This window comes from Maniola hyperantus, chromosome 11, assembly GCF_902806685.2.
Source record: "Maniola hyperantus chromosome 11, iAphHyp1.2, whole genome shotgun sequence".
Lineage (NCBI taxonomy): Eukaryota > Metazoa > Arthropoda > Insecta > Lepidoptera > Nymphalidae > Maniola > Maniola hyperantus.
The window spans coordinates 7203535-7218090 of record NC_048546.1 but is presented as its reverse complement, the minus strand read 5'-3'; the positions used below and the strand labels follow the sequence as shown (position 1 = coordinate 7218090).

General features: G+C 37.1%; 1 protein-coding gene across 5 annotated transcripts in view; it reads right to left on the bottom strand.

The window, feature by feature from the left end:
• KaiR1D (Kainate-type ionotropic glutamate receptor subunit 1D) overlaps window positions 1-14556 on the bottom strand; it is a 38698-nt gene that overhangs the window by 14964 nt on the left and 9178 nt on the right. For all 5 annotated transcript variants that reach the window (XM_034973413.2, XM_034973416.2, XM_034973412.2 and 2 more), the window contains exons 2-10: window positions 12822-12898; window positions 10174-10329; window positions 7067-7251; window positions 4900-5057; window positions 3871-4012; window positions 3074-3241; window positions 2966-2986; window positions 2377-2529; window positions 1133-1351 (exon numbers count right to left, since the gene is read on the bottom strand). In XM_034973413.2, coding sequence (XP_034829304.1) covers window positions 1133-1351; window positions 2377-2529; window positions 2966-2986; window positions 3074-3241; window positions 3871-4012; window positions 4900-5057; window positions 7067-7251; window positions 10174-10329; window positions 12822-12897 — 1278 coding nt within the window. In that variant the 5' untranslated portion in view covers window position 12898. The remainder of the gene's footprint in view (window positions 1-1132; window positions 1352-2376; window positions 2530-2965; window positions 2987-3073; window positions 3242-3870; window positions 4013-4899; window positions 5058-7066; window positions 7252-10173; window positions 10330-12821; window positions 12899-14556) is intronic.

The following is a 14556-nucleotide window of genomic DNA, read 5'->3' as shown; positions in this document are numbered from 1 at the left end:
ACCGCCTAGCGTTTAACACAATATGAGGTAAATAAAATGTTACTGGTATAGACGCGGTTTTACATTCTATTTAAACGATCCTTCTAATGTATTTGCTAATGAATCCCAAGTTGCCAACGAAGAGAAAACACACCTACGCAAAATGTATTAGTTTTACCTAAGCGGCCCACAAGGGCACTAATTCAAGCATTAGGTATAATTCCTATTTTATTTATCTTTCTGAAATTAAAGGTTGTTGTCCTAAGATTTAAGATTTTTTATTTGCAGAAACATTTTAATGAAATCGTATTATTTATTAACTTTAAGAAAATTGACCAAAGTTATTTTTACCTAATATTAACTAAGTATTTAACTTATTAATAAGACGTGTTTTTCAAGAAAAAAAATCAGGTTCATAAAACCTTCCCAATTTTTTCATAGCTTAAGAAAATTGTTTTCGGAAACATGTTTTTTTGTTATCAGGAAAATTTTCTATTTTTAGGGTTCCGTACCTCAAAAGGAAAAACGGAACCCTTATAGGATCACTTTGTTGTCTGTCTGGCTGTGTGTCTGTCTGTCTGTCTGTCTGTCTGTCCGTCTGTCTGTCAAGAAACCTACAGCGTACTTCCCGTTGACCTAGAATCATGAAACTTGGCAGGTAGGTAATCTTATATATAGTTGACATTTGGGAAAACATCTGAAAACCGTGAATTTAGGGTTAGATCACACAAAAAATAAAATTAAATTGTGGTCATGAAATTAATTGTATTTTCAATTTTCTAAGTAAGTTAATTATATCAAGTGGGGGTATCATATGAAAGGTCTTCACCTGTGCATTCAAAAACAGATTTTTATTTATTTTATGTGTCATAGTTTTTGAATTATCCTGCAATATGTCGAAAAAATACGACTGTAGTACGGAACCCTCATTGCGCGAGCCTGACTCGCACTTGGCCGGTTTTTTTTTTCTATTATAGTCAGCCGCGGCGCGGCGCGTCGGTAGTGCGTGTCATAAGCTTCTGTCGCTACCCAGTACCCACGGAAGTTTTCCATGTAATATCCAGCCACAATCGTGCTCGGTGCATGCTGCCATTTTACGCTTTGTTTTGTGTGCAACAACCTTAAATGAAAACGAATGTAAACAAAAACTTACCAAAATTGTAGTGACAATGAGCGTCTTGTTTTGAAGTATTTCCACTATCTGCTTCTGATTGTCGCCGTAAGACCTCGTATAATTGACACCCTCTGACGAGTTCCAAGTGCCGGCCTTCTGGAGACCTTCCCGAGTCAGCTCGATTATATCGAGGGTGAAGTCACTTCGGAAGCCTTGATGGTCGAACTTTATAACTCCCGTTAAGCCTTTCATTTCAACCTGTTCATTAATATAAATTAAAAGTTACAAGTTCTCGAAGGAGGAAAATATTGTGAAAGAAAATATAAGTTTTCTTCTACCTATAGATGTCACATCATGACGTTTACCCGCCCCTGTAGGGTTTTTTACAAGTGAATATTGACGTGCTTTTCAGGAATTTATTAATCGCCGCTTAATTAACCCCACGTTGGAATCTATTGGGACCACCGCTGAAGGGAATTGGTTCCACAATTTACGAGTAAGGTAAACGTGTAAGGTACTAACAAAGACTAGTCTATCGAAATTGTTCTAGACTACGTCAGTTCCAAAAGTAAGGATAATATTTCATACTTCCGCGTAGAATAATTAGATTCCCCACAAATAGTGTAAATGTAACATAATACTGAAATAGTGATTCCGTGGTAGGAAAGTAGAAAGATAGCTATTGTGTGCGGCGGGCCGAGCTGAGCGGATAAAGCGAGCACCGACAATGCTTCACTTACTAATTCTTTGTCCGTACTAAAATGACTTCATTGTAAAGAAACCAGACATTCAAATCTTTTTTTAATGTGTTATAACTTATAAATAATGCTAGCATCATATATTTATATCTGTCACTGGCTGTGCTCACGTATTTAGTCCGCCCGACTAGCCCGACTAGTTTCGAACCCATCCGGGGTCCTTTTTCAAGGGAGTCAGTTCGCACACGCGTCGCGGTTGAGACTGCGAGCTGCGCAGTGCGCGTGCCGCTGCCCGTAGAGCCCGTTGTGAGGGTGGCTGAGGTGGGGGGGAGACAGCTGCAGATCGTCTCCCGACAGTTCTTGTTGATCTTTATCGCTGGAGCTGTTACCGTAACCGAAGTGTCGAGGTCGTGTAACGCTTTAGCAAATAAATGCGTTACAATTTTCATGTAGTTGATGAGGCTGTACCCATGGGGCCACGCGTCCTCTGCCTCACATGACAACGGCCGCACATCGATTTGTTGCGAAGTGCAAAGTCGTGTAACGCTTTAACAAATAAATGCGTAGGCCCTTAAAGCTACTCACAATTTTCATGTAGTTGATGAGACTGTACCCATGGGGCCACGTGTCCTCTGCCTCGCACGACAACGGCCGCACATCGATTTGTTGCGAAGTGTCAAGGTCGTGTAACGCTTTAGCGAATAAATGTACCGCATCGTACATCAACGCCGTCTCCGTCTGCAGGAGATAAGCTCTTTTATAGTTACCTACTACAAATGTACGCATAGAACTGATAACAGTAGGTATTGTACGCGACGTAGTAGTAATATTAGGGAATCACCAAAATATTGGTAATCAATGTAACATTGGCGTGCAAAGGACTTTTCGTCACCAATAATTAGATTAAGAAATATAATGTCTAAATCAATTAAAATAGATTCAAATTTATTATTCAAATTTCAAATATTAAATTCAATCAACGCTTGCAGCTGCTCTGCAATCTAATAAAATTATTCATCAGATTCAATGGAATTGAAAATCGGATTTGTAAAGTGACATCTAAAATTATCTTTAATTTGGGCATTTCTGAAATATTTAAGATTTTTGCGTATGAAAATAGACTCCAAAAGTAAAATTAATAGAATTACTGATCAAGCTAAAATTCTTCACTTACCTTTATAAAAGTCATGTTTTCCTGGAACAAAGAAAATTATGTAATAAAAAATACGGTCCATATGGTCCGTACGTTTGCGGTGTCCTACATAATATAAAATTTTATTACCTTAGCCGAAGTATGCCCTAGTTGCAGCTTCCGTCCCTTTCTCGCCTCGTCGTAAACCCAATCTCGCACCACTCTCTGTACTTCAGCTCTTTCAGGATCGAGAAGCCTCAACGCTGTTATGTTCGTTCCGCCATATTTGAACTCTTCTAAGTCTACGCTATGTAGATCCTTTGTTTGAAGATTATTAATTTAGGTAAGAGCATTGCTACGTTAGGAATAAAAGTAGGTAACGTATAAAAGTAAAATAGATTAATTATTATTATCATACTTAAATCAACACATCAACTTCAGTTAAGATCATAGAGTTATGATACTAGTAAAGATATTTGAACTTTGAATTTCATTAAGCACACCTGAACCTAAGCACGTCCCTAAGTCTGAAATTAAGGTTATTCCTTTTATTATATTACTAGCTGACTAGCTGATGCCTATGACTTTGCCCGCGTGAAATGTGAATGAAATTTAGCAGGTAGGTAGGTCATATAGCACAAGTATAGGAATAAATCCGAAAACCGTTGATTTGTGGTTACATCATACAAAAAAATTAAAGTATGATAATGCACAAATAATTAATTAGTATTTTTAATGTTCTAAGTAAGATACCCCAAGTGGGGTATCATATGAAAGGGCTTTACCTGTATATTCTAAAACAGTTTTTTTATGCATAATAGTTTTTGAGTTATCGTGCAAAATGTCGAATATAATACCCCAGTACAGAACCCTCAGTGCGCGAAGGCCGGTTTTGTATCAGTCATCAGTTATCAGTTTTTGGTACAAATGAAAAAAAAACACCTTACCAGGGATGTGATGAGGTAGCTGTGGTAATCCGACATCATACCGATCTGCTGAGCTTGCTGGAGCACGTCCCTAATTCTCTCCGTGGCACAGTCTAGCACAATGTGCGATTCCGCCGAGTTCTTTATTTGTTTCAACAACGGCCTACAATAAAGATTCGTTTCACCATATTGTTGAAGCTACTCACTCTATTTATTCTTGTATCCGACTAACAAGCTTTCTTTGATATAACGAGGAAAATACTATTCAGCACTTAACCATCCACTTTTATATTATGTTAGAAAAATTAAGAAAATCGTATATAATACTCATATCGCAATAAATACAAGTAAGGTATTGTTATCTACTTATTCAACACCAGTATTGGCCTGAGGAACCGTAGGAATTTTTGAGAAGGTTAGCTGAAATTAAATTTGGTGGTAGCTGCTACACAGTATAGTGTAGCCTGACCACACGAGTAGATCATGTGGCCTGACTTTGACAAACTAGATTTGTCAGGTGGACCATGGTGGGTTCACAAGTTTTATTATAATATAGATTATCCTCTTTTACGTATTTACTCTTGTCATGATTTGGCAAGACGCGGACGGTCCAGTTTACTAGGTACTCAAAGTTTACCCAGAAAAAACCACCTAATAGAATTCCTGCAGAATTTCCTACGGGTTCTAGAGGGCTTAATACAGAAATTGACGTTAATTTTTGCGGTCGTGCGTTGCAATCTATTTTGTGAGACTGTTCCGAAGGTTGCGTTCCAGCGAAATTGGATTCCTAGTAAGTTACCTACGTAATTGAATACCACGTCAATAAACCAATAAACTAACAAACAAACTAACTTTTGCATTTATAATATGGGTACCTACTACCTAGTGATATTAACATTCGCTGTGAACGCTACCGTAGCTCAGGTAGGTACACAAAATGTTTATTCATCGTGCAAAAGCTTTGCAAGTTGCCGTTGAACAAAATCCTATAAATTTTAAATCACACACAGAGATTCGAGAAGATTAAATCTCGTAGGAGCATTAGTTAACCTGTAATCGTGGGAGTCTGGCAGTTGTCTGACGGCGACCGGCAATTCGGAGGGCCCGTGGGCCTTTAATAATTCCTGCAAACGTACTAAGCCTTCGCTGTTCTCGTACACTATCGTGAACGATTTCCAGCCCCAGGCGCGGACGAGGTCGACGTATGCCTGCAATAGAATATACTCTTTGAATCTGTTCACTTTAGGGAACTGTTGATCTAACACAGCTGTATAGAAAAACATAAATAAAATATTAAAATATTTTGATTGTTTTACAGATGTTTGCTGTTCTGTAATATGTTTGTACTTTTATGTTTAAATTATTATTGTTGTACGCAGTAGCTATGAGCAATTATTATATATTCTGTGCTATTATAGTCTGCCTGTGTGCTGGCTGATTTTTACCTAACTAGACTGCTGATTATATGCCTGGGTATTTTGCAAAAATAAGTAAAACTATCACCGTAACACTCATTCAATCATTGCTTCTATTTAGAGAGTGCACTCTCTATATAGCACCCGTATAGAATGGTATTCGGTGAAGATCAATATTGTCAAAAAACCAGCATAGGTAACACTATTAAATTCTACAATAGGTAACTACATAATATATCAGTAGTTTTTGGTTCTTTGTTTCTGACGCGTTGAATCGCGGCTAGTAGGGGTTCTTAAAAGTAGTTTTAAGGTCAGCTCTTCAGAAGTCAAGCGATGGAATAATATGGTAACTTGGTAAGTAGTAGCTTACTATTGACGCTCCATAGACTTATTATTATAGTCTGAAGTTGGACGAGACAGTTGGTCTAATGCACGAGGTCTCATCTGGGATAAACTGTATCAACTCTTAGCTAAGTTGCATACCGTAAGACGATGCGATTATACTGCATTTAAGATAATGGGGCCGATTCTCTTGTACACAATCTCTAAACTAAACTAAAATGGCACGTCTTAATCTATTGCTATCCCTTTCATTATGTTGCTTGCGGAAAAGGATAGGTAGCACTAGATTTAGTTTAGTTTAGAGATTGTGTACAAGAGAATCGGCCCCAATATCCTGGTAAATCTCTATACGTCACTCTAAGTGTAGGCCGCAGGTGGATGCAGCTGATAGTAGCTCAAGTAGTTAAGACTTGCTTTACGAAAGTCCTATCATATGGACCTTAAGTTAACTAAACCTATAATTCTGTGTTGATTACCTATAGTTTATTAGGACCGGAATTCATAGTCAAGACATGTGTTATACACAACTTCAATGCAAATGCATTGAAATTAAAGGTTAAATATGACACATGCCGTTTGAATCGTCTTCCAAAAAAGCCTTTTTCTTTCTCTTTCTCCATACCGCATAGGTATAGATTTATTCGAGCATTACTTGGGTAGATAACAGATATACGTATTACGGGATAATACTCGTATTGTACTGTCTTACGAGATACAATGCAGTTAGCCTACTTTGTACCAGATGGTACTTTATATATGTGACATAAACTGAGAGCCAATTTAACCGGGTAAGAAGAACATAAATTACTGAGGCATTTTAAGAGGTGTTTCTCGTAGTTTGGTTCCTATTTAAATATTAATAAATCGAATTCAATGAAATTTTGTAGACACTAACACACATTTCTAATAACTTATATCTAAGTACTTATGTCCGTGGTTTGCCAGATTTCCGTAAAAATATATAGTTTTCAAGTTACATTAGTTTAAAGATGTTAATCCATCCATACTATCCATACAAATATTATAAATTGTCTGTCTGTCTGCTAGCTTTTCACGGCCCATCCGTTCAACCGATTGCTTGCATCGCGGGGAAGGACAAAATTTCATTGAGATTTATTTGTTTGGTTAATATTCAAATGAGAACCAAACTAGGTTTGTTTGGAGCGCACTACGAGTAGGAATAAGCACATAGTTGATTAAATTGTAAGCTAACCCTGCAAAATCACGAAGTCTCTTACATTATCCAGATAAACCCAATCAGAGATAACTCACTTTTCCGACTAAGAGCAGCTGGATTTGGGTACAAGTTGATAAGACAGGTCTCACGCTTGGTCCGGTAGTCCCAACGAGTCTCAAGGTGGGGTAAGTCAATCGTGTCATATGTCTGGACAGGCGCTGCCGCTGGTGCGGACTGGGGCCCGAAGATGGCCTCTACGCCACTTCGAAGGTAACGCACTTACCCGACTTAGAGCAGCTGGATGTGGGTACAAGTTGACAAGACAGGACTCGCGCCTGGTCCGGTAGTCCCACCGAGTCTCAAGGTGGGGTAATTCCATCGTGTCACATATAGACTGGACATGCGCTGCCGCTGGTGCGGACTGGGGCCCGAAGATGGCCGCTACGCCACTTCGAAGGAGGTGGCACACTATGTAAAGATATCTTAATTTATTATTTATTATATTTGCGCGCGTGCGCAGTCATTGTTTACGGACTGTACCTATGTTGGTACAGTCCGTAAACAATGGAGGAGGAAACCTGCATGTCTGAGAGTTCTTCATAGTGTTCTCAAAGGTGTGTGAAGTCTGCCAATCCGCACTTGGCTAGCGTGGCTGACTGTGCCTAACCCTTCTTATTTTGAGAGGAGACTCATGCTCAGTAGTGAACCTGCCATGATGATGATGAATCAAATCTTCATTTGATTCAAATAGACTTAGACTTAGACTTAGACACAAATATTTCCATTATAGTGAGGTGGTAAGTATTTTCGTCAACTTAAATCTGAAGTTATAAGATTTCCGAACGCGTGGTTTGTACCTTCTCAGAAAAAGAACTGCAGCAGATTTCAGAAATATAATACTGAACCACTATTTTATTTCCAGCATTATGAGTGGAATACAAAAACTTAAGTTCATAAACATCATTCGACTTTGGTCTCAAGGAAAAAACTTAGAAAACTTTTATAATGTCGTAAAGTTTGTTTTATCTGTATTTGATAAAAAAAACAGCGGTAAAGCAAATAATATTATGGTCACGTAAACACTTCATAGTTTCAGTTAATTTAGAGCTCCGGTCAAATTGATGCCGATTTCGTGCGAGTTGAGAGCTTGTATACGTCAAGGAACTTGTATTTAGCGTAGGTGTGAGTTAAGCGTAGACAAGCAATTCTCTAAAAAACAAAACAATAACTCAACCATTCTGTCCTTAAACTTTATGCTGTAGTATAATTAAATAAACATGTAATATTTTGATAAATATTTTAAACACATCATTATAATTTTTAAGTTGTACCTAACCTTATCTCACTTTATGCTGTCATATTATTTTATTACCTGATTTAGGTTATTCAAAATTCTGTGGGAACCCTTTGATTTTGAAAACTTATGTGTCAGTCCAGGGTATAAGCTATGTCCATTCTAAATTTCAGCTAAATCCGTTCAGTAGTAGGTATATTTGCGCGAAAGAGTAACAAACATACACACACACATACACTGAAACCTTTTGCTTTTATGATATTAGTGTGGTGTGATGTTTTTGTATATTTCAATTTTTATTTATTTATTTGATACTTAAGTTAGGATATAAGTAAATTAAATTCGACGCATTTTTGTTATTGTGAAGTTCATATCCCGCGCGGAATTCACCTCAGTTGGACCAAAACTTTAAAACAAATGTTAGAATACCGTGTAAACTTAGAAGTATTAAATAAGTATAGGCATATATACAATGCAAATCTTTGGTATTTGGTTTATCTATTGAGAATATTTGGTACTTAGTTGCACACAATATTAAATTTAATTATGAAAATATAAGAATGCAGTCACTTTAGGAATGCCAAGAAATTGTAATCGAATAGGTACAGTTTTATTTTCTTTCCTTTACCTATTCTCCATTCTCCTTATTATAAGTAGTTTCAAATAAAGTTGGCAGCCCTAGTTCACGTAAATGCAGTAAAGTTTGCGGTATTAAAGTTGTAAATTCAGGGGTGTGAACTGACAAGTGTTCAATGATTGGCTGCGGTTTATCTGCTGGTAACAGACGGTTCACAGTACACAATATTATGCAAATGGACTCGACTCCTCCGAAACCATTAAGTGAATGTTAAACTAAACAAAACCTCTACCTACTAAGATAAATTGAATGTACGCCAATGTCTGGAAAGCTGCTTGGCTTCAACACGTTAAATATCCTAACTCACTTGGAAATTGCCATAATACCTATTAGTCCTACAGATCTTTATTGCATTCTAAGTGAATACGCCGTGGTAGATAATTTCGCACAATGAGGTACCTACGTTTGGGAATTTCATTCGTTTATATCCCGAATGCCAAATATTCGGTAGAAATTCCTACACAAAAATGCTGCTCTCTATGTACATAGTACTTAGTGGTGTTTGTACTTACATTAGAAGATATTGCAACCTACTACCTACGTACTAGCTAAGTACTTATATATACCTATTTATGTACAATAATAAGCCCTTTCACAATTCACACCTTAATTATTATTATTAGTTTTGGATTTACTTAGATTCGTGTATTAAATTATTCTCATGTCGATTTTTTTGGTATTGGTATACCTATTATTATATATTATACAGTAGCCGGCAAGAAATATTGTACATCAACCTTTACAATGAGATTTTGGCTTTGTAGAGCGTTGTCTCTGCCACTCATACCTATGTGACATTTTGTCGGTCTCAACGACAGAGACAACGCTCTCCACGAAACCGCTATCTCTTTCTAAAGGTCAATGTACAATATTTTCTGCCGCGTACTGTATTTAGTTTCAAGTGTTTACAAGTACATACCTAGGTACTATGACTATGTTCTACAAATCGTTATTTCGAGTATCGCCCGCAAACTGCAAAGCTAGGGGTCTCCTCTGAAAAGCGTTAGACCATAGGTCATCAGGCCATGCCGCAAATTAACCAGAATTTCGAATTGGTAGACTTCTCACATCTTTGAGAACATTGTGGAGAACTTTTTCAAGCAGTTTTCCTCATGACGTTTTCCTTCACCGTTAAAGCAGGTAATAATATTGAAGTGCTTAAATTACTACTACTACTACCGCCGCTTTATGTTATACGATTTTATTGGCCTATGGATACGAGTATGTAATATGTAAATTGTAAAAATTATTCCAAGTATGTACGCGACAAGTCGCGATGGTAATCGGGGTAGGTATGAGGTGGAGCGATGCCCAGTGGGTACGGTACACCAGCACGTCACCCGCGCTCACACGCACCGGGTTAGCGCGGGGGCTGTGCGGGTGTGCGTGGCGTTCCTTCCCTGATTGCCATCTCAACATGTCTCGTACGATAGGTACCTAAGTACTATAAGCTACTAACCTCGTTTGGATGCGTGAAAACTGTCTTGCGGCGATATAGTTTCAACTTGCGCGAGTAGCTTGGCACGTGGCAAAACCGCGCGATCGGCATTCACCCTCTCCACGGCGTAACGGAACGCCACCTCCTGTTTATCATCCTCGGGGTGGAAAAGACCCCCTAGGAAAATATAAATACTACATATTATATCACATAATTCATACATCACCTTAGATATTAAGCTAATCCAATAGAAGTTGGTCAATCTAATGTTGTAATGTACCTACCTAAGTAATATAATATTATTATGAGTGAGTATTAGTGAGAGTTAAATGTCTGAAAATTCCTCTTCTGTGCATTTTTATACTAAAAAAACCGGCCAAGTGCGAGTCAGGCTCGCGCAATGTGGGTTCCGTACTACACTCGTATTTTTTCGTCATTTTGCAGGATAATTCAAAAACTATGATACATAAAAATAAATAAAAATCTGTTTTAGAATGCACAGGACAAGACCTTTCATATGATACCCCACTTGATATAGTTATCTCACTTCGAAAGTTAAAAATACTAATTATTAGTTCATGACCACAATTTAATTTTTTATGTGTGATCCAACCCTTAATTCACGGTTTTCAGATTTTTCCCCAAATATCAGCTATAAGATCTACCTACTTGCCAAATTTCATGATTCTAGGTCAACGGGAAGTACCCTGTAGGTTTCTTGACAGACAGACACCAAAGTGATCCTATAAGGGTTCCGTTTTTCCTTTTGAGGTACGGAACCCTAAAAACTGATAATATCATATATCATACTTGGTATGATATCGTTAATATAAAAATTTAAAAAAACAATTTGCAGAAGTATTAGAATATGACGCCGCCGCCAGTGACCGTATTGTTTTTTTTATTATAGCCAGTTTCACTCGGAATTATATTATAAGGGTTCTAAACTTCTAACTTTTAACAATAGCCCATATACATCAAAATTCTATAAATACCTAAGGGTTCTTACGATAGCCCAAACATGAAAATCTGTTCAGGCATTTATGAGTTATGGTGGAATAAACTCACATACCTACATACCTACATGAACTCTGAAAGCATTCAACTCCTTTTTTTGAGCAGTCGTGTGATGAAATAACATCGTCAAATCTAATTAAATCAACCACGCACCACCTCGGGCTACATCAACACTTGTGATGAGGATCTGCTTGGCAGCCAGGCAGCCAAGCGCTAGTCCACACGAGTAGATGTCCTACTCTGTGGCTAGTCTGTGGTCTTGGACCCAAAAAGCTGAAATTTTGTACAAAACGTAGATAGAATAATAGGTAGATTCATACGAAAGTAGAACGTAGACTCATATGAAATACAATTACACCACGAATTCTCAAAGTTTGTTTCGCAACTAAAGTTGCATGCCTTGTAAATGTAAGTTGTATGTATTCTTGAAAAAAACCAGTTACACGATAAGGGACAAAAAATTGGTTAGCTGCGACTCTGTTTATCACATTAGTAACTTTATCTGTGCTCTCCTTTTAGTGTGAATGAGAAAGCAAACGTTCCTGTATCTACCTTTATTACTCTATCTACGGCACAAAAGTTCTCTTTAAAATATATACCTACACAAGAAATAATAACGGATTTTCCGAAATTGGAGCGGGGGTGAAATCGCGGGTGATGAAATATCCATACTAATATTATAAATGCGAAAGTGTGTCTGTCTGTTTGTCTGTCCGTCTGTCTGTCTGTCTTTCTGTCTTTCTGTCTGTCTATCTGCTAGCCTTTCACGGCCCATCCGTTCAATCGATTTTAATGAAATTTGGTATAGCGGTAGCTTGCATCCCGAGGAATGACATAGGCTTCTTTTAATCCCGGAAAATCAAAGAGTTCCCACGGGATTTTTAAAAACCCAAATCCACGTGGACCAAGTCGCGGGCATCATCTAGTAGGTACGAACTTACTCTATAAATAAATAAAAACTTAAATAGATATTTAAAAAAAAACTAATTGGCTACTTTGGGCCTTATCGCTTCCACACCTCTTGTATTGCTCCTTCAACACTCAACACCCTTGCTACAAAACTTTTAATGAGAACAGGGCGATATGAGTACGTGACATAGAATAGATTTATTTAGTTTATATACCTTACAGCCGTACTCCGAGTCGCTTAATCGTTATTTAAGTTTAGTTAAAACGAGACAGAGCTATATCTCTCACATAAATCTGTCTCTGTCTTTGAGATGCAAGCTATCTCTGTATCAAAAAGATGATGCACGCGAGATTTAAATTAATAAATCTTTCTAACTTTTTGGTTTTTTTCGGGACAAAAAATAGCCTAATTTCATCACCTGGATGTGAGCTATTTCTGTATCTTTCGTGAAAATTGGTTAATCGGATGGCCCATGTAATGGTAGCAGACAGACGTAGGTATACACACTCTCGCACTTATAATATTAGGTGATATTAGTATGGATATGGATTTTACGTCCATCCATGCGACATTCTGGATGAGTGATATGCATTATTTATTTGGTTGAATTTATGATCACATAAAGCATTTATGAGCACCTAAACAAAATGAGGAAAAGACGAATGAGTAGGTAGGTAAATAATGGAAAAGGAAATGTAATCAAACCCCAATTGGATCCCTAACTGTTATTGTAGATTCTTACCTATTCTAATAGTATCTGGCAGAGCGGAGAGGTGGCCAAACAATAAAACGAGAAAAACGGCCTTTGTTCCTCTCATTCTGTAACAAGGAGAAACAAGTTGCATTAAACTTTCAAATTGGAACTCTGTAGTATCTAATTAGTAACATTGTGATGGTACGGGTTTGTTTTGTTTTGTATTGTAACCTAGGGTAGGTCACTGTGATGGGATATTTTTCAAGTTGCATTGCTTCTGGTTCTTGAGAATTCTAATATAGAGAGAGCCAGCGCGTGCCAGACCTTTGTTATTTTATAAAAGCTGAAAGTTTCTTTAATAATAATAATCTTTAATAATCTTTATTTGATAAAAAAAATTTACAAGGTATATATAAGTACATAACCCTGGTTGTAGCAATGCAAAGTTCCTGGCCCCCAAACTAGGATTCCCTGTGCTATGGGAAGCCAGTCTTTCGCCCGAATATAAATAGGTAGGTACAATTAATGTGAATAACTTACTTATAAATACATAAACAGATTACAGTTAACAACTAAAAATTGAAACAAATAAGTAGTTTTCTTATTAGATGTAGGTAGATATAAAAGAGAAACAAAAAAAAAACATTAATAGTCGATATTCCTGGCTCCCGAACTAGGATTCCCTGAGCTACGGGAAGCCAGTTGAATATACTTAGTTGTACTTAGAGGATAACAATATAATTTAGTTAATCTAATTCAAAAGATTTCGTTCATTCCTTCATAGAAGTAGGTAGGTAGCTGTTGAAACTATAGTGCCAGAGGTGAGCGGAGTGACGACTCCACGCACACAAAGTAAATGTGGTAGTATATGCAAAACATTGAGATGCTGGTGGATTGTTTAAGTGTATTTAATTTATTATATTTTTCATTATTTACATTATTTTATTTAGATATGTTATATTCCTGTATAGGTATTGCTATGTATACATGCGTAATTTAGTTCCGTTTTATGTTTTGTTATGCCTTAAGATGTTTTCCGTTTCCTCGTAGGATTTTTGGAGGAGCCAATTAGATAATAATTTGCGACATGTATATTTAGATTTGCGTAATAGATTGAGTTGTTTGTTAGCGATTGTGTAGAGAAAAGGTGCTGTGTAGCGAAAGAATCTCTGAGCAAATGAAGTTTTTGTTATTGGTTTTGGCCACAGTATTGTACGTTTAGTTGATTGATTATTTGAGTTTTTGTCTAAGTTGTATTTATGAAGTACTTCTGTGGTTTGGTGAAACTTTAGAATAGTTTGTAAATAGTATTGCTGTCTGATTGTCAATATATAGTTTTCCGTATGTAGTTTATAAGTTGAATATCTACGAGGCTTGCCGAATAAAACCTTTAGAGACGCTCTCTGTACACATTCCAATTCTTTCAGAATGGTTTTTGCTGCACCTCCCCACGAGGTTATAAGGCAGTTGTCGCCATGTGTTGGGTAGACATATGCTGGATAGTATCCATACATAGTGCATAAGTTTAGATATTCGTCGGAATTTTTGTCTGTGGTATTGTCTTTGATGTCTATATTTATGTCACCTATTACTAACGATGATTCTGTTTGTATGCTCTTGAAGATATTTTCCAAAGAGTTAAGGAATTTGTCACAATTTCGATAGCTAGGGGATCTGTATAGAGCTACAACTGTGAGATTAGTATTGACATTGAGCAGTATACATGTTGCATCCTCGAATTTAGGTTCATGAACGGTTACTTTTAAGTAACTTTTGTAGTATA